Below are 27392 nucleotides of genomic sequence, written 5' to 3' on the forward strand. Positions count from 1 at the left end.
TTGGTGAGCTTGGGTTTCCTGGGTCTTGGAGGGGCAGCTGGGGCTGAGGGGCATCTTCTTTTGCAGAAACCCTATGTCGCACGATCCACCAAATATGCTAAATGTGAACGGATGTCTCTTCCCAGGTGCTGTCGTCATCTTCTAATCTGTAACAGTTTATTTCCTGTACTAAAATACCGGGCTAAGGTGTTCATTTCCATATTGACTGATATATCTTCTAGGGCTGCAGATAAATCTCAAAATGTACATCGTCTACCATGATTTAAAATTCATTGCCAATTAATTCGGAGTCATGCACTTGAGATGCAGAAATAGATGGGGAGTGGTGTGTGATAAGAGGTGAAGAGCTGATGTGCGCAGACCATGCGAGAGACCTTGGGCTGGTCGTGCTGATGACTGTAAGGTAGCAAACCAATGGTTCACGGTGGTGGCCAGAGCCAGGAGGATGCTTGGATGCACAGGAGAGGCATAACCGGTCTTTGAGATTGTCACCTAGTTCTGGAGGCCATATCAGAGGCAACCAAAATGGCGTGGAGTTGTACAAAAAGCCATATAAGCTCCTCAATCTGTATAATCTGGAACAGGTCCTGAAATGCTATAAACAGGTCTGGTTTTCAGGATAGCCACAATGCATAAGAATGAGGTATGTTTGGATGCACTGCCTCCATTGTATGCAGTTAGCCACAGTGGCTATGCATGAGGTATATCCTGAAAACCAGACCTGTTTGTGGCACTCCAGGAGCAGAGTTGGCCACCCCTAGCCTAGAAGAAAGGTGAGATGGGAGTATACGATACAGACCTTTAAATACCTGATGGTGGTCTTTAATTCCTATCATTTGTTATGTTGGTATGATCCAGAGAGTTCAGTGACAGCGCTGGGTTGTAAGCCACTTGGTGAACTGAACATTTGTTTGCTAGCTGAAAGAATAAGTTAATAAATTGACTGATCAAGGTTCCCGACCCTACGGGAGCTGGTGTAGCAGCAGTGGAGGGCAGTGGAGGGCAGCGATTCCACGTGGGTTTATTTAGTGCCTACCCGGACAGGAATGAGCCTCATGTAATCCTTTCGTGTGTGTGTGTCTGTGTGTGTGTCTGTCTGTCCCTCCCTCCCCCCCCCCCCCCCCCCCCCGGGGATTTTTACAAAAAAGGAATGGTCTTTACGTACCAAAATGTGCCTTCTCGTGGGGGATGGAGGGCAGAATGTAGTCTGGGTGTCCTCTTCTAACTGCGGCGATCAGCAGAAGGACGGCTTTCTCCCAGTAGCAGGTAACTTTATCAGAGGCTAAAGAAAAACAAAAGGCAAACAGAGAACTGAAAAATCCTCCCAGCTCCTTTTAAAGGTGAAAACCACAACTTTGCACAGGGTTTCCTACTAGCAGCCCCCTCGCAAAAGGGGCTGGGCTTTTAGCACCCGCTACAGAGGAATAGATCTGAGTGGTAAACTCTGGCTACTTGTAAGCTCAGCAATTCAATCTTTCTTCTCTCTTGCCTTAAGCAATGACCTTTTAAGTTGATAAACAGCTTCCAATACCAATGTCACTTGTGCAAGCAGCAGCCTTGTTACATTGCTACTTGCTACCTCCCTTTTCCCAAAAGAGAAACCCAAAGTGGTTTGCAGCACTTGGTGTCCTTTCAACCACCGGCTTGTGGTTTTCCCCCCTTTTCCCTGGCTCCTTCTTTGCTCCTCCTTAGCTGTCTCTCCGGGCGAGTACCTGTTTACTCTCTCATGGGGATCTAGATTGAAAGCATCTCCATGCTAGAAAGCCTCAGGGCCTGGGCTTCAGCCTGAGCCTTCGGAGGCTCAATTATGTGGTCCCTCATGAATCCAATCCAATTACAAACTCAGCTAAGTTGTAAAACTGTAGAGAGGGAGATGAGGGGGCAGAATCTGCCGATGCACGATTCCACCTAGGAGTTCTGCTCCTTCCATCTCGTATCTCCAGCCCTCCCAACCCAACTCTCGCACACACCCAGAGTGCAGCACCTCTCCTCCTCCCACCCTAAAGGGAGGAGGTCCAGCTCAGGAAACCAGATAAACATCTGGCTAACTGAGTCCTACTACTGGATAGTCCTGGATAACTTTAGACCCGCTCGATAACCCGGTAAGTGTGGCTTATCTTCTCTTATCCAGCTAAGTAGCCAAGCCTCCATCCCACCCACTACCTAAGATGGGTAAATAGTCATCTGATACAAGGTGGCTACTGATTATTTAAACTTAGCTGGTACAATAGCGCTGAATTTTGAGCCTTAAAATAAAGAGCGCTATGCTGGCTCCCGATTGTTGGTGTGCCTGGTTTTCAAGAATATCTGGAGGGAGGGAGCTGGCTGCTATGAACCTGTCCCTGGAGTTGCATCTGAAAGTGACCCCCATCTGTGAGGCCCGCCTTGTGGAAGCTCTCCCGCTGGAAACTCCTTTTTTACATTTCCAAGAGCCGGATAAAGCACTTTATTTCAATCAAGCTTTTGAGTTGTGCTGTGATCTGCTGATTTAGGTTTCTAGCCTGCCCGGTCTGGTTGGTTTTTATCAGGCTTTTATCTGTATTCTGACTTGTGCTGTTAGTAATGAGTATCCTGCTATGGGCAGTCTTGTGGATTAGCAGGTAATAAATATATTAAAGAATAGGATTGGGGCAGAGAAGATATAAAAGGAACAAGTGGAATCGAAGATGCTGAGGAACAACTGCAGTTAACGAGAGGAAGAAGAAGAGAGAGCAGGAGATGAGAAGGGAAAAAAGGCAGAAGGAGAAACCTAGCAGGGTGGGTAATGTGAGCCACCTTTAACCTGCCTCATGGACAGACTGGATTCAGACGTTGACTGGCACCTTTCTGCCTTCCCCTCAGCACTATGGCCCGAGGTGATTGCCTTTGGATTCCTCTCATAGCTCTGAAAGAGACCAGAATGTCGTCTTTTTCCACGCCTTGTGATGACTTTTTTTTTTGTACTTTCCTTGTATGACAGTACAAGAAGCAGAGAAGAGGGGAACAGGGACAGCAGGGAGAATCTCTCCATCTCGTGTTGCCCTTCCTGCTGCAGGTGAGTAGAAATGAGGCTGAGGCACCCTTTTAGGTCCACCTGAGATAGGGATCTTACTGCTTTGTAACGTGAGCTAAGAACAGAAAGCAGACTTTTCCAGGGACTCTGTGGCCCGCAGGACCTACTACACTAATTTAGATTCTGCCCCCTCCTCCCCCCCCCCCCCCCAAAAAAAAAGTGATTTTATTTATTTATTTATTTATTTATTTAAATTTTTTAGATCAAGGTCAGGAGGATTGTAAGAATTTTGCAGGAAAAGTACTGAGATTTCTGGCGAGTCAAATACATAAAGGGCTTTTTCACAAAGGATTCTTTTCTCCTGCGCCTGTGGAAAATATTTTTAGTGAATGAGCTCCCAAGTGGTTTCTTGGTGCCTAAAACATTAGACATCAGCAAAACACAGAATACAGGCGGGCAAGCCTGCAGGAGGCTCCGGAACAACACGAGAGACGGGCGGGAGATGTCACCATTACTTTCTACCTTGTGGGCTGAACGGGAGGTGTCGGGTTCACATATGCTAGCCATGGACTATCTGAATCCTATACTTTTAGGCAGGTGTCTTTTATTGACGAGTGCAATGTTTTCTTGTGTTTCTGATGTCAAATTAGGCAGGGGAGAGGGGTAGAGTTTCCAGGGATGCAGGGCTTTCTCCTTCTAGAATAGAATGATGCTGGGTGAAAGGTAGGGAGAGAGAGGGGCAGGGATGTCAAATCTATATACTGTGTGCACGTATATACAAAAAAGATCCAATTCCCTTCTTATAAAAACTTATATAAATGAAGCACCACAGGAAAATGTTTATATTCCCAGAGATTTTTAATTAAGCACAATTTTTAAAAATAGACTTTATTAAACCCACAGCTGTCTAAAACCACTGTCCCTTTCACTTCCACATCCTCCCACACACATCCGCATCAATCTAAAATCTAATGACCTAGAAAATGAAGCAAAGTATCTCACTCTCAATCACAGCAAGAAACAATATATCCTTAACAGTGCAACATAATGCTCATATTACAGTCTTGGTACATGTGGGCACCAACGACATAGGAAAATGTGGGAGCGAGGTTCTGGAAGCCAAATTTACGATTTTAGGTAGGAAGCTGAAATCCAGAACCTCCAGGGTGGCATTCTCTGAAATGCTTCCTGTTCCACGTGCAGGTCCCCATAGGCAGGCAGAACTCCAGAGTTTCAATGCGTGGATGAGACGATGGTGCAGGGAAGAGGAATTCAGCTTTGTAAGGAACTGGGGAAACTTTTGGGGAAAGGGAAAGGATGGGCTCCACCTTAACCAGAGTGGAACCAAGCTGCTGGCACTAACTTTCAAAAAGGAGATAGAGCAGCTTTTAAACTAGAACAAGGGGGAAAGCCGACAATCACTTAGCAGTGCATGGTTTGGAGAAATGTATCCTTGAAGGATACTAATGAAACAGGAGCGTTAGGGCATCCCAACAGAGAGGTTCCATTAAAAGCAAACATAGTCCATGTGCCTATATGTAAAAAATCACCGAAGCTAATGATTTCCCAATTATCCCTAACATCTGAAAAGCAGGTTGTTAATACAAACAAAAAACACACTTTGAAATGTCTGTATGCCAATGCCAGAAGTCTAAGAAGTAAGATGGGAGAGTTAGAGTGTATAGCAGCAAATGAGGAGATTGACTTAATTGGCATCACAGAGACTTGATGGAAGGAGGATAACCAATGGGACAGTGCTATATCAGGGTACAAATTATATCACAATGATAGGGAGGATCAACTTGGTGGGGGTGTGGCACTTTATGTCCTGGAGGGTATAGAGTCCAACAGGATAAAGATCATACAAGAGACATAGAAACATAGAAATGACGGCAGAAGAAGACCAATCGGCCCATCCAGTCTGCCCAGCAAGCCTCACACTTCTTTTTTTCTCATACTTATCTGTTTCTTTTGGCTCTTAGTAACCTTAGGTTCTATTTCCCTTTCACCCCCACCATTAATGCAGAGAGCAGTGATGGAGGTGCATCCAAGTGAAATATCAAGCTTGATTAGTTAGGGGAAGTAACCGCCGCAATAAGCAAGCTACACCCATTCTTGTTTGTTTACCCAGACTATGTTATTCAGCCCTTATTGGTTGTTTTACTTCTCCCCTGCTGTTGAAGCAGGGAGCTATGCTGGATATGCGTGAAGTATCAGTTTTTCTTCTCCCCTGCCGTTGAAGCAGAGAGCTATGCTGGATATGCGTGAAGTATCAGTTTTTCTTCTCCCCTGCCGTTGAAGCAGAGAGCTATGCTGGATATGCGTGAAGTATTAGTTTTTCTTCTCCCCTGCCGTTGAAGCAGAGAGCTATGGCTGGATAGTATTGAAAGTGAAGTGTCTGTCTTCCTCCCCTGCCATTGAAGCAGAGAGCTATGCTGGATATGCGTGAAGTATTAGTTTTACTTCTCCCCTGCCGTTGAAGCAGAGAGCTATGCTGGATATGCGTGAAGTATTAGTTTTTCTTCTCCCCTGCTCTTTGAAGCAGAGAGCTATGTTGGATATGCATTGAAAGTGAAGTATGCATTGAAAGCCACATTATCTATCAACAAATATTGAATAAGCCTAATAATTAGTAATACCTATAGCTTATGAACTCTTCATTAATTTTACATACTCTTGCCCACCCCTGTTTTTTTGTTTTTTTTTTAATTTGGAGATGGCAGCCCTTCATCCTTCCGCTCCGTGAAGGTGGAACACCAACCACTGGCCACTGGTGGTTGGTGTTCCACCTTCTAAGTACTCAGTAGAATCCTATATGGGTAGAAATGCCATGTGTGTTGGATAAGAGTATAGTGATAGGAGTATAGTTATATGATCTTGCATTATATGCTACGATGTATTTTGATAATATGTTGTGAGCAGCCCTGGGCTCTCTTTTGGAGAAGGGTGACATGTAATGATGCTACAACAGGGGGGAGGGTCTTCTGATTCTGGAGTAGCAGGCTGTTTCCCCTAACTAGTGATCCAGGACCCCCAGCACATGCACCGTAAGAGTGCAGGGGTCTCACTAGCTTCTCCAGGAGAAATTTGGGGGCAGTGGGGCTCAATTTTCTTTCTGAGAACAATTCCCTACCTCTAATTTTCCCTCTATACTTTGAGATCCGTGGCGGGAACCTAATTGTCTCTGCCTGATGTCCTCAAAGAAGAGAATTAGGAAGTATTGTCCTGTTGACCAGTTTTGCAGTTTGCCAAATTACTCATTAGCAGACATGCACACGACTTTAGTAAGACCACGTTCTACTCCTGCCCGTTCATTCTTGCCCTTCTCTCTTCCTTCTCCCTCTTCTCTAATGTGCTGTTTTGTTTTGCTTTTTCAGCTCCTCGGGATTTGGAGGCCATAAAAATGGCACTGTTTGTAGGTTTACTCCTGATCGGAAGCTTAATTCCAACAGGTAACTAACGGATTCCTAAGGTCACTCACCATCAGTGCAATTTTGGGGGATCAGCATGCTTCTCCTCAGCTTCATCAGGGTTGGTTGCTGCCATCATCAATACCATGGAGCACCAATGACATTTCTGCGTTCCTGCAAGTGACATCATCTTCCTCCCTGCCCCGTGCTGTCGCAGTGAACAGAAGACTTCCTTGCATGGGAATATGTTATGGGGAACAAGGGTGAAGAAGGGGGTAGGCATTTATTATACGAGGGACAGAGGTTGTCTGGAATTAAACAACATAATCACAGGTTGTGTTACCAGACCTGCATCTCTGAAACCCTGTTTTCTCCCTTGGGAGGTGTCCTCTGTCCATGAGGTTCCCTTATTATTGGACCGGCTCTTTCAGAAACACCAGTGGCCCATTCTGATTTGGGGTGTTATGGATTCAGTTGGGTGACAGTGCTCTGTGTCTGAAGCTGTAGTCAGTGACTTGTATTGATGCAGGCGATACTTCTCTTGTACCGCTTTCCAGCCTGTGCTGCTGCTAATGCCCTCTCTTCCTCCCTCTGTTGCAGGGCTTGCCTGCGATGGTGAGTTCAAGCTTCCTTCCGAAACCGCGTGACCTTGTGAAATGACCCGCCGCTCCATTCCCTGTGCTGACAAACACCACTGTTGTCTGCGATTCCAGGACACTGCTAGGGACCAATTTTTGTCAACTCTCCAGCTTTCCTGTGCAGCAGCAGCCCCCCCCCCCCCCTGTATTTAAATCAACGATTATCGCCACATAATTGTCCTCCTCCCCCAAAATTCTTATCTATGTCGGTGTTTTCCTATGGGGAGCTAACTCGTGCCCTTCCTTCCCTCCTATATTTGTGGGGCTCATCTCCCTGACACCCAGACTCCCATTTTGTGACTATGGGGGGGAAATGGTCAGTACATAGGGCCCCCGGCACCAGACTCATCTCCCTGATACCGCTGTCAGCGTTTGTCTTTAACTGAGAAATAAGCACAGAGAGAAACTCTACTAACAGTCTTTGCTCTCTTTCTTTTCTGCTTTGTTCATAGGTTACGCTTCAGGTAGGTACATTTTTTTTTTCTGTATTTCAGGGCAGAGAGTGGAGAATCCTGCAGCACTCTCCCCCCCCCCCCCCCCCCCCCCTCTATCGTTGCATAGGATGGAAGGGATCAGCTTAAAACACGGCTTCACATGAGTAAATTCTGTACAGAAGGGGGAAGGAGTGGCTTCCAGTTAAATCTCGCAGAATGTTCAGCCTGCTTAACCTTTACCCCTCAGTGCGTGCGTGGCTTTCCTTCTCACTCACATACCCTCTGCATTCTCCTAAATAAGCCAGGCCTTGGTTTCCAGGCCTTCTCGCTCTTGGGACCCCAAGCTGTAAAATAAGCCCCCACCTTGGATGTCCGGGCTGCCTCTCTGTCTTCCACCCCTAAGGAAAACCCTAGCTTGTCCCAAACTCGAGCTGTTCTGGCGCTGATTGATTTTTTTCCTTTATCATGTAACTCTCTGCCATTTGATATGATGCATTACCCTCACTCGAAGGCTCCCTGGTCAGGGCACCATGCAAACTAAACCGAGAACTCACTTTCACACACCAGCCTTCTGCACATCAGATCAGCTCGTTGAGGCTTGCAATTATGGTTATGTTTCTGCATTATTTTGTAAAAGACCAAAATGGATCATTTTACTGATTTTTTTTTTTTTTTTGTCAATTGTAGATGCAAATGTATTGCTCTTAGGCTTCTTAGCTATGGTCATCTCTATATGCCCTCACTCTCTCAGCTCTCTACAGTGGCAGGTTGTGAGAGAAGATGTAAAAGTAGAGAGAGACTTCTTGTGGCAACCCTCGCCCATAGACCCGAGGGGTGGATGTAGGCAGCCATTCCTCCTAGTAGCACTTTGTTAGGTGAAAAATAACACAGCCGTGGCGTGAATGTGAAGAGATGATGAGTCACTGGAATTAAAGTTCACTGTTAATGTATCTTGTGCCACAGTCTAATTTTTCTGTTGTCATATGCGCAGCCAGGAATTGGGAAAAGGGTCTCAAGCTGCTGGGGTGACATTACTTCTCCAGCTGTGCACTATAGAGGGAACCTCTACAGAGTAATTTAATGTAGATTGCCTGCTCACTTTTTTTTTTTAATTTGCACTTCTCTATGCATGAGAGAGAAAGTGAGAGTGGATGGATGTGGCTTGAGTGTGGCCTTAGCTGGTTCATGACCACCTAAAAGACTGGTTATAATATTTCCATGATACATTTTATATATATATATATTTATTTATTTATTTATTTTTTTGTCACTATTTCTCCTACAGTGGTAAGAAACTGTGCCCAGTGTGCGCAGAATACCCTTTGCGAGCCAGCTGGGGATTTCTTCTGGTGCATTTGTAAAGAGGACTATGAGGGAGATGGGCTGAATTGTACCCTGAAGAGCCTCTGCACTGACTCCAGCTGCTGCCCATCTGGTTACTTCTGGAATAATGTTGGTCAATGCTGCTCAAAACCAGACCTCTGCTCCAATCCCAACATCAACCACTGTGACCCCAGGGAGAGGTGCACCCAGATATTTGGTCATTACACGTGTTCTGGACCGGTCCGAAATAACAGCATCCTAGCAAATTGTAATGGGCAGACCTGCTCCTCAGGGGAAGACTGTAGATACCTGCCGAATGGCAGCATTGGCTGCGTGGATCCATGCATGCACCATGAGGAGCTGGAGGAGAACTGGAGAGCTGATAATTACAGAGCAGGGGCCATGCTGCATGAGGATTACAATCTCCATGGCTGGTATCACTTCGCCGGGGAAAGCGGCAGCAAGATGCTGGAGAGTTGTCAGAGTTCATTCTTCTGTGGGACAGGGAGCCCCATTACCCTGCAGGCCCCGCATCCCCCTCCAGAGCATGGCATTGTACTTATGGACGGGGTCACTGGCAGCAGGTGCTCCTCCATAGCGCAGATCTATGTGAAAGCCTGCCCTGAGAACTTCTTTGTTTACAAGTTCATGGGGTTGTACTACCCTGGGTCTGGTTACTGCACCGGTAAGGGCTCATTTCTAGTCATGAGTGCCTGCAAGGGAAGAGAGAATGGTGCACTTAGGTGCTTCTCAGGGAATCCTAGGGGAAGAAGAAATGCCCTAAGAATACATACGGCTCCGGGTCATCAGGGTGAGACTGAAGCAGCCCTGGTTTGGCTTGATTGCACCTATGCTTACCCCGAGATTAGGATAGACTGGCGGAGGGAGGTGAAACTTGGAGAGTTCCACCTGTGCAGTCTATGGATTTGTAATTCTGATTTCTCCAAGTTCATAGATGCAATGACCAGGTGCCACGTGGTAACTGTAATATTATCTACTTCTCTTTGCCAGACAGGATAAGGGTTAGAAATCTAGGTCTGATTATGAATGAAGTTCATGGAAGCCACAGCACCCACAGAAACTGGTTCTGAACGGATTGGAAGGCCAAAAGTGCAGGAGGGAACTGCAGGGGGGAGGGGGAGGGAACAGCCAGAAAACAAAACTCTTTTGCTTTGTCCCATTTCAGATCATTCTTCGTTGCCAGTCCCAACTTGCTGCTCCCCCTGTGCACAGGATGAAGAATGCAGAGTTGTGGACCACACCTGGGACTGCCACTGTAAAGAGGTCGCAGACGCCCCTTCAGGTACCAGGCAAAAGTGCTGTTGGAGTTCCAGCACCACTCAGGCCAACAGGCTGGGGCATGGATCACTAAAGGTTCAGGACAGGGCAATCATTTGTAATCCTCTGTGTGAACGACCCAGTGAAGGCGAATCTTCCACCGTGCATTGCACATTCTGCAAAACCGCAATGAAGGGTTTAGAAAAATCAGCATGTGGTGAGCTTGTGACCCAGGAGTTCACGGAAAACGCATGGTCAGGATGTGCCTTCTCGTTCGCTGGTTCAATCTCGGCCCTGTCCTAACCGGTCTGGCATTCAGGATAGCCACAATGGCTATGCATAAGATTAATTTGCATATATTGGAGCCCCAGTGCATGCAAATCCATCTCGTATATATTCATTTCGGGTATTCTGGTTAGACGTGTCTCCCAGAATAGGGTTGAGAACTATTGCTCTAGCCTGAAGCAATGTGATGTGAAAGTGAAGGTACATGGTTACTAAATTACATTCTGAATGCTTGTTAATGTACAGCGGCGGATTCCCGAGGACGACCGGCCCGGGGATTCGCCGCCCAGGAGATGCCCCGTGGTCTGCCGAGCACAGCTCTGTCACGGCCACGCTCGGCAGACCACGTGACTAGCGCCACCGGCCCACCGGGGGATGCCCAATCCCCCAATAGGCCAATCCACCCCTGTTCATGTACCTTCATAAACAGTGATTCAGAGTCATCACTTTGAGTAAGTTTTACCTAGTCCTGGTTTTCTCATTTCTGTTCCAGCATAATCTGGATTTTGTGCTGTTTTTACTAAGAAATGCAAGATTATAAATTCCTGAAATCTTTGGAATAAGGATTAGAGAAGAAATTAGGGCTGGGTGAAGCAAGACTGACCAAAAAGCCCTTGTAAAAAGAGAGGTTTTGGTTTTTTTGCTGGCATTCATTACAATGCTTACTTTTCTATCCCTTCAAAATGTTCTTCTAGGCCAATTCGCTTCAATAAGACACAAATGTATGCTCTACATTCCTTCCTAAAATGTCCCCTGATGGGGCTTTCAGAAGTGAGGAAATGCCCTAGCGTTCGTGGGGTCCCTCTGGTCACCTTAACCTAACTGACTCTGCTTCTCCTGGGCTCTTGAATTGGCAGATACATCCCAGTTGACATCTGGGGTGACCTGTGGAGATGCCGCCCTGACGGTGACTCTGAGCAAGTGTCTCCTGGAGAGGCTGGGGCTTCGCAGCCACCTGGCCAACCCAGCTGGACCAGACTGCGCCGGTCACAGGGAAGTGGTGAACGGCACCAGCACAATCAGGATCACCTGGAAGACCGGCGAATGTGGGACTCGTGTAATGGTGAGCTGCTGACTCCGTACATAGCATGGACAGCCCCGTTCTGGGCCACCGTGCAAACCACGAAGTCAATAAAGAACATAAGAGCATGCCATACTGGGTCGGAGCAAGGGCCCAACAAATGCTGCTGGGGGTGATGGAGAAGCAGAGGGTTACAGGCACAGGCCCTTCTGTGGCATGCCTCTCAATGTATGCATTTTAGATATTTATTTAAACATTTCTAGTCCATAAAATGCAATAACATCGTTCAGTGCGGATTGCAATAAAAATATTCCTTTGCAAGGGTGAGATTTTGCACAATTCTGGTCCTCCCGTTGCATTCTGATCCTTGTAGGATTATTCCAGAACAGAAAAAAAAGGTCTACAGTGAGCAACAGCTGTTGGAATTAGCTGCTCAGAACTGCCATCAGGTCTCACTAACGATGACCCTGGGTGCATTGATGTGTGGGATCAGCCACCCTATAGTTCTGTGGACCGCTCCTGTCATGCCATAGTACTTACCATCCATCCACAGGCCCCTTGGGGGAGGAGGGGTCGGAAAGGTTGCTTTCCAAGATCTAGGAACCTGAGAATGGGGCAGAGCTTTGCCCCAGTCAGGTTTCTGCTGCCTCACACCTGGGAAATGTTAACTTAAAGAAATGCAATTTTTGTTCTGGGCGGGAGGAGAGAGAAAGCATGGCCAGACCTGGTGCAGCCTAATTTTCTGCCTTTCCTTCTCCAGAGAAAAAATGAAACCCATGTCACATTCTCAAATACCCTTTACTTAACCTCTACCCGCGGCTCCCCTGCGAGCAGCAAGGAGATCCCCCTCTCCTGTGACTACCCCTTTAACATGCAGTATGATGTGGAGCTTTCTTCGAATCCTGTGCAGAGGTACATTGTGTGTGCATGAAATATTTTATGTATATGGTTGTTTTTCTATAACGAGAACACATTTCAAAGCCGTTGTGCAAGTCAATAGTAATTTACACTTTGTGGCAAAAAGGGTGTGCATTGTCCCACAGCGGATGCATTTTTAGCCAAATTTGAGGGAGGAATTCCCAGGAGGGAATTGGGGAGGGGGTGGTATCATGTTTTGGGTGGGATTGGAAAATAATGTGCGTCAATTGTATTTTTAATACAGTCCACGCCTCCTTTCCCCTTGAAATCTGGTGCCAAGGTTGCAGGGGAAAATCATCCAAACACTTTGCAGAAAAGCACAGTTTGAAAAGTGCCCCAGTGTGTTTGTGTTATATGTCACATGCTGTATACGTTTTGTAGTGCTATAGAAATGATAAATGGTCATGTATGCTAAATATGTGAGTGATAGATGTATGCTTTATTCTATGTGTGTTTCCTATTTTATGTGTTGTATGTTTTATCATGTGGTATATTCTAAATGTCTGTGTGCTATATATTTTTTACGGTGTATGTTATATATTGTATGTGTGATATGTTACATATTGCACATGTATATATGCAATATCATGGAGGCAATTTTTAAAATGTATGCAGGGCTTGCTTGCTTTCCTTGTACCTGTGGGCCTGCAAGTTCAGTTTTAAAGGGAGAAGACCCATGAAGATTCCCTTTGAAAATTCAAGGGCTCCTGCTTTACAAAACGAAACCCCCATGTGTTGTCTGTCAGGTCTGCCCTCCCCCTGCTCCTGGCAGTGCCCCTTTATGATGCCCAAGAGGGCAAGGGCAATTTTCAGCTTCCAATTCCACCCAGGTCACTGCTTGGTTACCCTTGTAAGATGATTGGAAACTTGGAATATGCTTTTATTCCTCACTGCTTGTCTTCATATGCCTCTAATCCAAGCAGAGGTTTCCTGGGGAAGGGAGGGGGTATCACGTTATTTCTTATTGGGGCTTTTTTTTTTTTTTTTTAGCTGTTCTACAGAGCTGTAACTTTACCCCTTTCTACCCTATCTCTGTCCCTGTGCTCGTCATGGAACCAACAGCAGCGTGACTGTAGGAGATGCCACCGTGACGCTGGCCCTGTTTAAGAATGACACCTTTACTGACCCCTATGAGGAGGGCGAGCTCCTGGTGCGCAGTGACATGCCGGTTTACGTGGGGGTGTACATCCAAAACGGCATGTGGAGGAAGGATGCTGTGGTGATGAAGAACTGTTACAGCACTCCGTCTGCCAACCCTGGCGAAATGACAAAACATTTCTACATTCAGGACCGGTAAGAGCAGTGCATTCCCCAGCCAAATTTCTGGATTTTACTGTGATGCTAGACTTCAAAACATAATTTGCAATTCTTCTCTTATTTAAAGTTATGTCTTTAAGCATCTGCCCTTTGTGGTCTTGGAGGTTTTAACAGTCATTCCAGGGTGAAACTTAAACTGTTTGTCATAGGTTTCTTGGGAGGGGTAGAGGGTGTGAAAGCCTCCATGGGAGAAGGGTCTGTTTCTGGTTTCTCAATAGACAGGGAGAAGTTAAACATCTGTTCTTCACTTCTCTAGGCAGAAGAGGTGATGGATCTACCCATGATTTCACTGTGGCTTCAGTGTGAGGGAAGTGGTGGGATTGGTTCACTCTGAGTAGAACTGATTGAGTAGCAGAGGTTTCCTTACCTAGTCCAACACGAAGCTCCCCTCCTCCAGCTACTCTGGCTCCTCACGCCCCATCCCCTCATTTCTTTTATCTGCTGCTTCCCTACCTGTTCTTACCACTACCCTCACTATCAGGTTGATGCAATATAGTGCGCTCAGCCAAGCAAATGGCTTTACACATGATTGGACCAGTGGCGTAGCCATGGGTGGGCCTGTATGGGCCTGACACTGGAGCTGCAAGGCCATCGTGGGATTGTATCCCTGCAACAGCGAAGAAGAAGGCCAGAGTAGCAGGGCCATCACAGGATCCCATCCATGTGACAGCGGAAATAGGAATAGGGCTATGCCTAATGAAAAGGTCCAGTGTGTGTGTGGGTGAAAATGGGAGCCTAAAGGGGTGTGTGTGCAGGGAGTAAGAATGGGAACATGGGTGTGTATGTGGATTAGAATGGAAGCCTGGGTGTGTGTTTGTGTAGGTGAGAATGGGAGCCTTGGGGTGGATGTGTGTGTGGATTAGATGGGAGCTTGTGTGTGTGTGTGTGTGTGTGTGTGTGTGGGGATTAGAATGGGAGCCTGTGTGTATGTTTGTGTGGGTGAGAATGAGAGCCTGGGGGTGTGTGGTGGTGGATTAGAATGGGAGCCTGGGTGTATGTTTGTATGGGTGAGAATGGGAGCCTGGTGTGGATGTGTGTGTGGATTAGAATGGGAGCCTGTGTGTATGTTTGTGTGGGTGAGAATGAGAGCCTGGGGGTGTGTGGGGGTGGATTAGAATGGGAGCCTGGGTGTATGTTTGTATGGGTGAGAATGGGAGCCTGGTGTGGATGTGTGTGTGGATTAGACTGGGAACCTGTGTGTATGTTTGTGTGGGTGAGAATGGGAGCCGGGGGGTGTGTGGGGTGGATTAGAATGGGAGCCTGGGGGTGTGTGGGGGTGGATTAGAATGGGAGCCTGGTGTGCATCTGTCTAGGTGAGAATGGGAGCCTGGGTGTATGTCTTTGTGTGTATAAGAATGGGAACCTGGGTGTGCAATTGTGTATGTGAGAATGGGAGCCAAGGAGTGAGAGCATGTGTTTGTGGTAGAGCATTTGAAAGCGAGAGTTTGTGTGTGTGTGTGTATATGGTAGAGCATATTAGAGTGAGAGCGTGTGTGTGTGTGTATAGAATGTAAGCGTGAGAGCGTGTGTGTTGGGGGAGTATATGAGAGTGAAAGCTTGTGTGTGTGTGTGTGTGTATGGTAGAGCATGTGAGAGTAGGAGAGTGTGTGTGTGAGGGAAGGAGGGAGGAAAGAAGACAATAGGAGAAGAAACAGAACAAGAAGAGAGACCCTAAAAAGGAATTAGGAAATGACCAACAAGGGCAAAGTGGGGAAAAAAGAAACTGGGGCCAACTGATTAGAAAAATACAAAGATCAGACAACAAAGAAAAAAAAATATTTTGAGATTTTAGCAATTTGAATATGCCATCTTTGGAAATGTGCATTTCTTATTTTTGTATTTTGCAAGACTTCAGTATTCCACTGTTCAGAGTCTGGTTTCTCAGGCTTTCTATTTTGGTTTTGTTTGCATATTTCTGTTTCTAATTTGTAGTCTCTTATTAGGTAAGGGTAGGCCTCTATTTTGCCTGTGTGGGTGTGACTGAGGGGCAGTATTTCGGATTTCCCCCAGTGTGTAGTTTCTCTGTAGGAGTCCAGCCTGTTCTGTTATTCCCGTAGGTGATGTATTAATGTTCTAGGGCCTGGTGTAGTATTTGCATTGCTGCTTTTTCATAAGGTTGCTGTTATTTGAGTCCTGAGAGTCAGTGCTGGGACTGTAGGGTATGGCAAGGTTCTAGACGCCTCTTTTTTTTGCAGGAGTTTGTGTTACTTCACAAAATGTTTAGCAGTGGAGGGATATTTTTTGCTGAGGTGACACCAGAATTTGAATTTTTTTTTTTTATGTTGGTTTTAATATGAATTGTCCTAGCTCTGCTTTGCACCTATTCTAATGATTAATGCATTTTTATTGTAGTTATGATAATGTCTGGCTTTCTGCAAAGAGGATTCATGAAAGAATACATTGATTTTTGTTTTATTACATGATTTGTTGGATCTGTTTGTTTTCTTTGCTTTTTTCATAATATACTTGTGCATTTACAAACTGCAATAAATATCAAATAAATTAATACTGATTAATAAGGAATTTTTAATGCTGGTAAGTGCTTGAAAGAATTGAGATAAAATGTTTTAAAATTTCTTGCATGATGCATAATGGCTGTTGCAAACTACTTAGAAAGTTATTGTAAGGTGTTAGTATATGGCATTATTTATCAATAAGAATACAACTAATAGGTCTCGGGCCTGCACGCCTACAGCCCATCCATGTTAACCTTGTGCCCGCCCAAAAAATCAGTTCTGGGCTGCCACCGGATCGGGCGCACGTTTTAGATGTGCATCCGTTACTCCCGATGCAATATTTATTTATTTATTTATTTCACATTTTTCTATACCGAGCTTCATGGTTGAATACCATATCAGATCGGTTTACATCGAACGAGGGATAGAAACTTGTAACAAAAAAAAAAAAAAAACGGAACAATAAGTTATAATCAGAAAGAGAGCAAGAAAGTTACATTGAACAAGGACTATAAACTTGGAGGCTTTACAGCTTGGAAGTAAATAGAGTAAAAAAGGCCCGAGTAGGGCCATAACTTAAAATCAAAAGTCATAAGATAGTTTAATTGCGGAGGTATTGGATAAGAGGCATCTCACAAAGAAGGCATGGTTCCATGGCTCGTGAGTAGGATGGTAGATTATTGTGTGTCTGAAGGATCCAAGAAGGCTAGTCGGAACAGCCAAGTCTTAAGTTTTTTTTTAAAAGTTAGTAGGCATGATTCCAACCTGAGTTCTGCAGGAAGGCTATTCCAAATGTTTGGACCTGCTAGAGAAAAGGCTCGGACCCTGGTCGAAACTAGGCGAATGGTTTTGGTTGGAGGGGGTTGTAACTCTCCTTTGTGGATTTCTCTAATCGGTCTGTTGGATGTATGGAGTTTGAGGGGAAATTCAAGGTCAAGATGAAAATAGTTATGGATGGACTTGTGTATCAGGGTGAGAGATTTGTGAAGGACTCTGTAGTAGACTGGTAACCAGTGAAGGTTTTGGAGAATTGGTGTAATATGATCTCTTCGGTTGGTACTGGTTAAAATTCTGGCAACAGCATTCTGTATCATTTGAAGAGGTTTGGTGGTTGAGCTGGGTAGGCCAGTGAGAAGAGCGCTGCAATAATCTATTTTTGAAAATATTAGGGATTGCAGAACAGTTCTAAAGTCGTGGAGATATAGGAGAGGTTTGAGTCTTCTCAACACCTGTAGTCTGTGGAAACAATCTTTGGTAGTCGAATTGATCATAGTCTTTAGATTAAGGCGGTTGTCTAGAATTACTCCCAGATCTCTTACTTGAGTATGGGTGAGTTGGAGACTGTGATGGGTTTGTGGAGGATGGATGTCTGGGTTGGAAGAGATAAATAGTAATTCAGTCTTAGCGGAGTTGAGGACCAAATTTAGATTATTGAGGAGATTGTTTATAGATTGAAGGCAAGTTTTCCAAAGTGAGAGAGCTTTAGTAATGGATTCTGTAATGGGGAGCAGAATCTGAACATCGTCAGCATAGATGTAATGGATGAGATTGAGACTTGTTAACAGATGACAAAGGGGGAGGAGGTAAATATTGAAAAGGGTGGGAGAAAGGGAGGATCCTTGAGGCACGCCAAGAGAAGAATTTGTCGATGGTGATTCTTTGTTGTTGATCCTGACCCTGAAGCTTCTGTTATCAAGGAAGGACTTGAACCAGCTGAAGACTGAGCCAGTTATGCCAATATCAGATAAACGATCCAGGAGGATGGTGTGGTTGACCGTGTCGAAGGCTGCTGAAATGTCTAGAAGGATTAGAAGAAATGAGTGTCCTTTGTCCATTCCCATAATAATATGGTCTGTTAGTGAGATGAGCAGGGTTTCTGTATTGAGTGATTTGCGGAAACCATATTGGGAAGGGGAAAGAATATTGTGTTCTTCTAAGTAATCTGATAGCTGGGTATTGACTACTTTTTCTGTAATTTTGGCTAGGAATGGAAGATTAGAGATTGGACGGAAATTAGCAAGAATGCTAGGGTCTAGATTGTGTTTTTTCAAGAGGGGTTTAAGGGAAGCATTTTTTAGGCTATCTGGGTACAGACCTTGAGTTAGGCAGCAATTTATGATGTTAGTCAGAGGTTTTGAGATTGTGTCTGGGATGAGTAGCAATAATTTGGAGGGTATGTTATCTGTTGGGTGGCTGGATGGTTTCTGCCTTTTTAAAATGGTTTCGATTTCTTTAGTGGAAGTTAATTCAAAGTTGTCGAATTTAGTATCCTTGAGTATGTGGTTGGAGGAGCTTGAATCAGGAGGGTTGGTCTTAGTTGGAAGAAGTGCTATAGTGTTTGAAATTTTCTGCTGAAAGAACAGGGCTAACTCATTTGCCTTGGATTGAGCATGATCATCTGGTATTGATGGAGGAATTGGCTTTGTGATTTGTGATACATATGAAAATAAAGCCTTTGCATCATATTGTAGGTCATGGATTTTATTAGCGTAGTATTGTTTTTTTGATTTTAGGATGGATGATCTGTAAAAATGTAAAGTTCCTTTGTATGATGAAAGAGTAGACGGTGAAGGGACTTTGCGCCATCTGTTTTCTTTGTGGCGTAGATCTTGTTTTATCCGTTTGAGTTCGCTGGTGAACCAAGGTTGGTTACCTTTTTTTGCTGGGTTGATTAATTTCGAGGTTGATGGGCAAAGATTGTTTGCTACCCTTTCCGTGATCTTATGCCAGGATAGCACAGCTGAATTGGGGTTAGATGTGTCTAGGTTTGTGAGTTCCTTGGTGAGCTGCTCGCTGAGAATTTCTGAAGCACAAGATTTCCTGAAGTAAATGGTGGAGAGGTGTTGATCAGTGGAAGATTGTATCTTGGTGGATAGGGTTGTAGTTATCAGGAAATGGTCTGACCAGGGAATGGGGGTACATGTAGGATCAATAGAGCAGAGGAAATTAGCATTAATGAAAATAAGATCCAATGTGTGTCCTGCTCTGTGAGTTGGATTGTTGATAATCTGGGTGAATCCCATAGCGTTAAGGGCGGTGAGGAATGCTTCACAATTGGATGAGTGTGGAGAGGCATCAAAGTGTAAGTTAAAATCTCCCAAAATTATGGTAGGAAAATCTGTGTTGATGTGTTTCACGATGGTTTCTATAAGGGGTGAGGAGTCTGCTTCCAGGATTCCTGGGGGAGCGTAGACTAGTAGAATTTGAAAGTGATTCGATTTAAAAAATCCAATTTAAATTTAAAATCGATTTAAAAAATTCGATTTAAAAAATCCAAGTGCGTATCCAAGGGGATACGCACGTCCAAAACGCACGTCCACACCATCACGAAGCTAATGGTGCTCATCTACATGTAAAACACATGTAGATGAGGCTATTAGCTAATCCCTGCAAGTCAGAAAATTCCCACGCGCCCATTGCAATGCGGCAAACTTTATGTCAGCCCAGGGCTGGTGTAAGGGCTCATGGGGGGGAGGGGAAATCCTGCTTCCTGTGATTCCTGCTCTTAGTATCATCGGGATACTAAGAGGGAGGAACCACAGAAAGCAGATCCAGGTTAAAAAGAAAAAGTCTTAAAAATTCTGGGCGCCCAATGTTTATGGCCAGGCCTATCCCGCGCTGACAGCCACCTCTCCCGGGCCCCCGATGCTGAGGGAGGCGCTAGGGACGCACAGATTTCCTTCTGTCCCAAACAGGCTCACATTCTGGTGAGCGCTGCCTCCTCGCTTTCTGTAGGAGAGCGAGGAGGCTGAACTCCCCCTAATTTAGCCCCGGCTCTCCTCGAACTGGTAATCCGCGGTGCTCTTCTCCCACCTCCCCCTGATCTGATTGCCTGCCTGCCTGCCCACTGCAGGTGCCCAAATGGAGCGGACCCATCGGTTACTGTGACAGACAACGGAAAGTCGCACCAGGCGGGCTTTGCTGGAATCCTCTTTGCACAGAACAGCGATGAAGACAGCGCCTTCCTGCACTGCGCTGTTCAGCTCTGCACGCCAACCCGAGGGGAGAGCTGTGTGCCTGTAAGTGCCCTGGGAAATGATAGCGACCTGTGTGCGGGATTTCTGGAGGACTCTGCTCTTTCTGAAATGTTTTGGGGTGCTTTGGGGTGTCTGGTGAGAGCCATTTCGTACTTCCCTTTCCACGAGCTGTACCCAAAGCATGGGGAAGCTCTTGATGGGCTTGGCTCCCGGTATGTGCGGTTTCTAGCACTCACTTTATGTGAGATTTTATTTCTGGAGCTGGATTTCACTCTCCCTGGAGTTTCCCCAAGGGATATCCCTTGTGTCAGGTTTCTGAGCAGTAAACCTTGCGTGTGGTCTTTGGGGGCTCTGCTGATGTGGAGTTTCTGAGAATTCCTTGAGTTGAAGTCACGTTAGGTCCTCTGATCTATCCCCATCTGGGACTATGAAAGGAGGCTGTCCAGTACCAGTACCAGTGCAAGGTTTTTCCATTTGCTGTGTGCGCCTGGACCCAGGAAGGACCAGGACTGAACAGTTCCAGCTGGCCTGGCTCCAGATTTTGCTCTGCGGCCCAGCAGAAGAATGCAGCACTGCGGTACTGACTTGAGTTTCACCTGGGCTTCCTTCAGGGGGGTAATAAGACTTCCTGGAGTCATTCTTGAAATGTTCTTATTTCTGTCTCCCTAGATCTGCCCTCCCAGATCCCCAACAATTGATTTCACAAATCTGCTGACAATTGGACCCATCCAGAGAACAGGTAAATGGGCCAGCTATTTTCAGATTGGGCCACTCTCGCGGGTCCATAAGGCAGATAATGAAAGGCTGCCTCACTGAGGCCGTCCCCAGACCTTCCTTCCTCCAAACCAAACCTACTTCAGCCAATTCCCTCACTGCGTAGTGAACCTTTTCTATTTTGCCCTGAATAAAGGGGCAGCGTCAGTTTAAGAAGGAGCCCTGGCCTGACACACAGGTTCCCTGCCAGTGGGCCACAAACGTAGCAAAGGGAGACAATAAACTGCATAAAGAATAGAGACCCTCTGTGCAGAGCAATGTGGCTCTGTGTCTCCTAGGGGCGTGCGGGTTACTGGAGAATAGAGGATCCAATGCACCGAGAAGTGCGGTAACACAACACAACACAATGCTAATCAAGAGGAGCAGTTCAGACAGAAATGATGTATTATAGATTTACTATAATTATTATTACATGATACCCTGAACCCAGGACACTGTACAATACATTGCATATAGGTATTTGTTTATTTATTCATGGAAAAGAATTTATTAATATCCCGTATGTTCATGGCCTTATACATACATAATAAAAACCAATGCATACAAAACCTAAGAACAATTGGTTCCCTGTCCCAAAGAGCTTATAATGTTATTGTCTACCTGAAGCAATAGGAATATAAGGTGACTTGCCCAAGATCATAGCATTAGTTGCACAAGGGCTTCTTATTCACTATTCCTCTAACCAGCAGGTCACTCACTCTCCTTTTATAATTGTAGCAAAACATTTATACCATGATCTGTAGCCAAGTAAGCCCTATGAGCCACATCCAAGCCATCCATTGTGCATCATTGATCCTAGCTTCATGCCAAGTCATGCCTTCCACCCTCCATTGTTCCCCCAGATGCTACCGGCATTGTGCCGAATGTGACATGCGACCTGGATGGAATCGTGGTGTCCGTGAGCTGGTCTGCAGTGCAAGAACTGGGATACGACACTATCGTTCTCCCCTCATACCAGGATCCGCAGTGTATTGGGTCCCCTGAGGGCAGCAACCAAGACACCATCACAGTGCGGACCCCTTTCCTCAATGGGGAGTGTGGGGTCCAGTTCTCGGTACGTTAAACATAGTCCATCCAGAGTCTCGTTTTTAGAAATCATTATGGGCCATCAGGTTTGAGTGAACAAGTGGCTCCAAAACAAGCTGATCCAGTCCTGGTTTTAGCACATTGCATGCAGGCACCCGTACTTCTGATTTTCATAAGATGCAGGTCTAAATTCAGGGCCCTAAGATTTAGAAGTCTAAAGTTTAGGAAAATTTCAACCAAAAATGTAAGCGCCTACATTTGGCTGAAAATCCACCTCCATACAGGCACCTAAGTGAAGCGCTGAGCCTTTTCGGAAAATTGACCCCTTTCATTCTGTTCATAGGCAGTGCAGCCCCTCGGTACTGGGACAGGGTCTCTGAAGTACAAAGCTGAGCTTTATACCTTTGTAAATGCCTGCAATTCAGACTCTAAATGCTGTGCTCTCATTTTTCTCCGAGTCGCAGGGCAGTCGGGAGGCAGTGAATGTCCTGAGCACGGTCCGCCTCGCGCACTTGGTAAGCGGAGAGGTTGCCAACCCTGACAAACGAATCCCCTTCTCCTGCGCGATTCCTCTCCACAAACTGAGGTACATTTTGTTGGGCAGGCGTCGTCGGGTGGCTGCATGCCATGCGCTGGCGTCTCGTGCGCAGGTGCAATGGTGAAAATAAATGGAGAGGCCAGAGACGCGCGAAGGCCACAGAGCAAGATGATGGAGGGGAGGTGGGAAGTTCCAGAATGGGAGGGGGCAATGTAAAGGGGAAGGGAGGATAAAGGCGAATTGGATGGTGAGGGAGCGAGCAGAGGAGGAGAATGAGGGAAGCAGGGCAATGACGACAGTGCCCATTGCGTCACTTGCGTTTTGATTCACCCGATGCCACTGATGCCATGCTGCTGTACATGAGAGCCGTCTCTGTCAAAGAGAGCATGAGCTCATGTGACAGAACGCATGCATCCCCTTCGTCTGGGTCTCGCGCATCTGCAACAGCCAAGAGCCCTTCCTGCCATACAGCACCAGTCCCGGCAGAGGCTGTGTCACAGGTCCAAGGCGCAGTCCAGTGGAAGGCCTTGAAATAGCAGAGGTCAGAAGGCGAGGAAGATTTGGGACTGGCCGCAGTTTGTCACCCAAGCATTCCACCGCTTGCAATCCTGCCTTTCCAGTCAGCCCTTTTTCTGGATCTCCCATGCCTTCTAGGGTATCTCCTCCTTGGAAAAGAAGCAGGACCTTGCACCTGTAGAAGAAGATAATGTCAGAGGCCTCTTGTAGCTCACTGACCCTGCAATATCCTGTAGATCTTCTGCCAAGGTACAATTGCATGAAGACCTGCATCCACTGGCAGAAAGCTGAGTGTTCCCAATAATTCCAATATCATTAGAGAAGTGGAAGCCAGCAAACATTTTGGCCAGGTCCCCCTTCCTCATTATGCTGTCTGGATAGTTCTCGTCCATTGGTGTAAGAAGGTCTGCATCTGGGTTACATAAAGAGCATATGCTACATTACATGACACAAAGGTTATTTCTGGCAAAAGGCTGGACTAGATGATCTGGAGGTCTTCCAGCCCTATTTTGCTATGATTATTTGATTGTACACCTTGGTTTTTTTTTAATATCCAATGTTTGCACCTTGTTCTACAACTCTACACTTGGACAGAGTTGGTGGGACTTTACAAACACTAAAAATAAATATTCTTTAAGGGTTTTGCCCTTAAAAAGCTCAGTTGCATAGGCCTTGTTGGAGCTTGAATGGACTTGATGTTTTGTTTTGGGTTTTTTTATTATTCAGAATGTCCCACATCTACATGGAGTCAAAAGGCAATGAGAGCGCAGCAGAAATGTCTGTGTACTTGGACACCAATTTCACAATCCTGTACCCGCAGCAGGGAGCGCTGGCCTTGCACCCCAGAGAGAAACTCTATGTGAAGGTGAAACTGACAGGCGCCAGTGAGCCTGATGTGACAGTAGAGCTGAGGACCTGCTATGCCACCCCATCCTTGGAAGATGATACCAGAATTCTTCTCATACAAGACGGGTCAGTGCTTCTGACCAGATTGACGTCTATAGCATGGTTTATGGCGCTGGGTTACAGAGTCCAGGGGGGAAATCCCTGAGTCATGTTATTTTCATAAAGCTCCTCAGGGCTGGGTCCTCCTTTCCTGCCATTAACTCTAAATTCTGTCAGTAAGACTCAGCCTTTTAGTGCACCTGAAGCCAGCGGTTGTGTTGTGGGGCCCAGGGAACAGATCATCTAGAGTGTCAAATGCTATGATAATAGGGATGAGTTTGAACTTATGTGAAAGCTAGAACTGTTCTTGAAATAACAGAGTTCCAGAGCAGTGAAGAACCACTTAGCAGGAATTCTGAAGGGGCTGGAATGGTCAGAAGGACAATCAAACATTCTAGAATCCTCACGTCACTGCTCTTCAGAATCCTCCGACCTTGCAAACAGAGGCTAATTGTGCTGATGAAGAGCAGGAGGAGTTTTATCTGTGACATTATAGGAAAGGGCATGACATTAAGAGATGTTGTGTCTACGTGGGATGGAGCGCAATCAGTACCCTCGCTGCAATAGCTAGTATCTGCTGAACGTCTCAGGATTTATCTTCCCTGCTTCTCCCTTTTTAGCACTCCCGTGCCTGGACCCATCCACTGTGAGATTATTGAGAACAGAAATTCTAACCAAGCACGATTTGCATTCACAACTTTTGAATTCATGAATGGCCAGGATTGCATCTACCTCCACTGTAGCATCTTGCAGAGCATGAAGAGCAGTGGGGAGTACTACTTGGTGAGTGCATGGGCCTGGCCCTAGCTCTGAAAAATCAGCAATCCCACACAGTTTCCTCTGTGCCATGGTGGAAAGGGTTTTGTTTTTTTTCCCCTCAGTCCCACGCTGGAGGGAGCCTTCCCTAGAGTCCCCTTATTCCTGTACTGAAAGGATCTGCTGCTCTGACTTTCATCATCAGACCCCCTCAATCTCACCCTGGAAGGGGGGCTTCCAACATGAGAAATGTGAGCAGTGAGTGGAGGATGAGAAGAACATGGTGGAGAGAGTGAGACAGATGCTGAGTGTTGGGGGAAAGATTCCTTTTACTTTGAACGAGACATTTTTTTTCTCTGTTTTTCTTTTTCCCCTATGGGTTATAGAACCGTGTGAGGAGATCAGCACCAGAAAACACCGGTGAGGAATCCTGGCAACTGTCTTATGGGCCGATCTGGTAGATTCCACCAGCATGTAGGTTTACTTACCCTTTTTATCCTACCATATGGTGTTTGTAACCAATACCATGCGACAGGGTGTGTGCAGATTAAAGGATCTCATCTCTAAGTATAGCAAGTGTGTTCATTTAGTTTATAATCTGCATTTACATAAAATTATGTGCAAAGCAATTTATATCATAATCCAACAAAATACAATAAATGTTATCCAAATCATAACATGAAAATATTAAAACACCAGTTTAGTAATCAAAACATAATATTCCTAATAATGTCCAGCCCATTCTCTGCCCAGACCACGCCCCCTTTTTAAAGTTTTTGATCTGTGCCAGGAGATACGCGCAGACTCGCATGCCTTTTAAAATCTGCATGGTGTGTGCTGGCCCAAGACACGCATGTATCTCCCGGCTTTGGCGTGCATAGGGCTTTTAAAATTGACCTTTTAGTGAATCAGGCCCTTAGACTGTAAGTCCACTGAGGAGAGGGAAATATCTCCAGTGCCTGAATGTAACTTGCCTTGGTGTGAACTAAATACATATAATTAAACAATAAAGTCACCTTGCCATTGGTTAATACCACATGATGCACTCACTTGATCAATGGAATACGACAGGGGTGGAAACATTTCCTAAATATTATTGGCCTGGGTCCAGGAGGAGGGAGCTGCTGTGGCAGACCCAGGTCTAGTAGGAGCCACTGTGATGCACTCAGAACCAGGAGGAGCCATTGAGGCAAGCCTATGCCTAGGAGAAGCCAGTGTGGCAGGCCTCACACTCAGGAGGAGCTGCTGCTGTGGCATGGGGTTGCCTCCTATTTGCTCAGAAGAGAGGCTGGAGAGAGTGAGGAGAGACAAAAAAAAAAAGCCACAAGAACCAAATGTAACTGAAATACCAGCAAAAATACTAAATACAAAAAAAAAGCCAAAACAAAAAAGAAAACAAGAAATAGATGAAACAAAGCAAAAAAAAAAAATCCTGAATAAATAAATCACATTTAAAAACCCCACAAAATAAAATAAATAAGGTAAAAAAAAAAAAAAAAGGTTGTAAGGAAAATCATTTTTTTGCCATGACTATTAAAACTTTTGGCTGAAACTCATTTTCTCAACATGTTGTCAATTTTAGACCACTGCAAGACCATGCACATTGGGCTTCCAAAGTGCTACTTGTATACGTTGCAAATGCAATTGTTATTAAATGCTGCTGCTCATCTGGTTACGCATTGTCTATTGTGAGAACATATTACGCCAATTTTATTCAGGTTACATTGGCTACCAGTAGAGCAGCGGGTAAAATTCAAAATGTTGACCTTGGTTCATCAAGCCCTATATGACTCTGCATCGAACTATTTAAAAAATAATGTTTGGTCCTACATCAATCTGAGCGGTCTTTAAGTTCGCTGACCCAATGATTGTTGTCTGTACCAGCAATTAAGACTGCTGGGTTACAGTGTGTAACCTCAGGTCACCCCCATCCCTCTAGAATATCTTCCTGGAAATCTACAGCAGTTTAACAGATTACAAGTGCTTTAGAAAGACGTTGAAAACACAGTTGGTTTATGAAGCTCTTAATTCTTGTATGACTTAAGTTTGATGTGTTCTTAATGTGTATTTTAATTATTATTCTGCTTGTAATCCGCCATGAGCAGGTCCTGATAAGATAGCGGACTAGAAATCTTGTAATATACAAATAGTTATGTTTCCAGCCTATGTAGCTAGAGAGATAGATAGAGCTCAAGGCGACACTGTGTTTGTTGTATTTCTGGATGGCGACTGGCTTTGTAATATTTTTCTAGCTCTTTACAATCCTTTGGCAGGGGGAGTTAAATCATGAAAGAACCACCCTTGTGGCAGGTAAATACTGATCCCCACTGCTTCCCTATAGACTGGAACAGCCAAGGAAACTCTTCCAGCCCAACATATTATTCAGAGTTAATCTGGGTGCAGTTTCAACATAGTTGTTTGATGAATTTTCTGTTAAATGTTCTTGGCTTTTGTAGGCCACACAGTCATCACTTTCTAGCCCATCCCTACAGTTTCCCAAGCAGAGCCAAACGCCAGTGTGAAATGCGCTGAGACTGAGGGACTTCCAAGCCTTCCCTGGCGTTAGTGGCTAGAGGTGTGGTATCACTAATGTTGCTGGGTGCCCAGGCCACTCCAAACTCAGCTATTCCTTTTCCATCTTCTCCTTGCAGTTTCCTAGCCAATCTAAGGACTTCTGGTCCCGAGGATGCAGTGATGAAGCTGCGCTGGATCCTGCTATCTCTGTCTCTCATCCTGGATCCTGGCTTTGTTGTTACAAGGAATGCGATTAATCAAAACTGCTTGGTAC

At 45.5% G+C, this 27392-nt stretch overlaps 1 protein-coding gene across 1 annotated transcript; it reads left to right on the forward strand.

The window, feature by feature from the left end:
* The first annotated feature begins 2730 nt into the window (after window positions 1–2730).
* LOC115100567 (uromodulin-like) lies at window positions 2731–27370 on the forward strand. The gene is made up of 18 exons (XM_029619084.1): window positions 2731–2855; window positions 2960–3034; window positions 6370–6444; window positions 7003–7017; window positions 7493–7504; window positions 8760–9482; window positions 9984–10100; window positions 11218–11423; window positions 12142–12293; window positions 13362–13592; window positions 19926–20091; window positions 20719–20788; window positions 21666–21877; window positions 22314–22435; window positions 23630–23875; window positions 24469–24631; window positions 24991–25078; window positions 27256–27370. The coding sequence occupies exons 1-17, from the start codon at window positions 2846–2848 to the stop codon at window positions 25063–25065; spliced, it is 2670 nt and encodes an 889-aa protein (XP_029474944.1). The 5' UTR covers window positions 2731–2845; the 3' UTR covers window positions 25066–25078; window positions 27256–27370.
* The last annotated feature ends 22 nt before the right edge of the window (window positions 27371–27392 follow it).

Source organism: Rhinatrema bivittatum, chromosome 11 (genome assembly GCF_901001135.1).
Source record: "Rhinatrema bivittatum chromosome 11, aRhiBiv1.1, whole genome shotgun sequence".
Classification (NCBI taxonomy): Eukaryota; Metazoa; Chordata; class Amphibia; order Gymnophiona; family Rhinatrematidae; genus Rhinatrema; species Rhinatrema bivittatum.

What these genes read in the sequence shown, in the direction of transcription:
- LOC115100567 (XM_029619084.1), top strand. An exon ending in AATGTGGGACTCGTGTAATG is followed by an intron (nt 11,424 to 12,141) that starts GTGAGCTGCTGA and finishes TTCCTTCTCCAG; the next exon opens with AGAAAAAATGAAACCCATGT. An exon ending in CATTTCTACATTCAGGACCG is followed by an intron (nt 13,593 to 19,925) that starts GTAAGAGCAGTG and finishes TGCCCACTGCAG; the next exon opens with GTGCCCAAATGGAGCGGACC.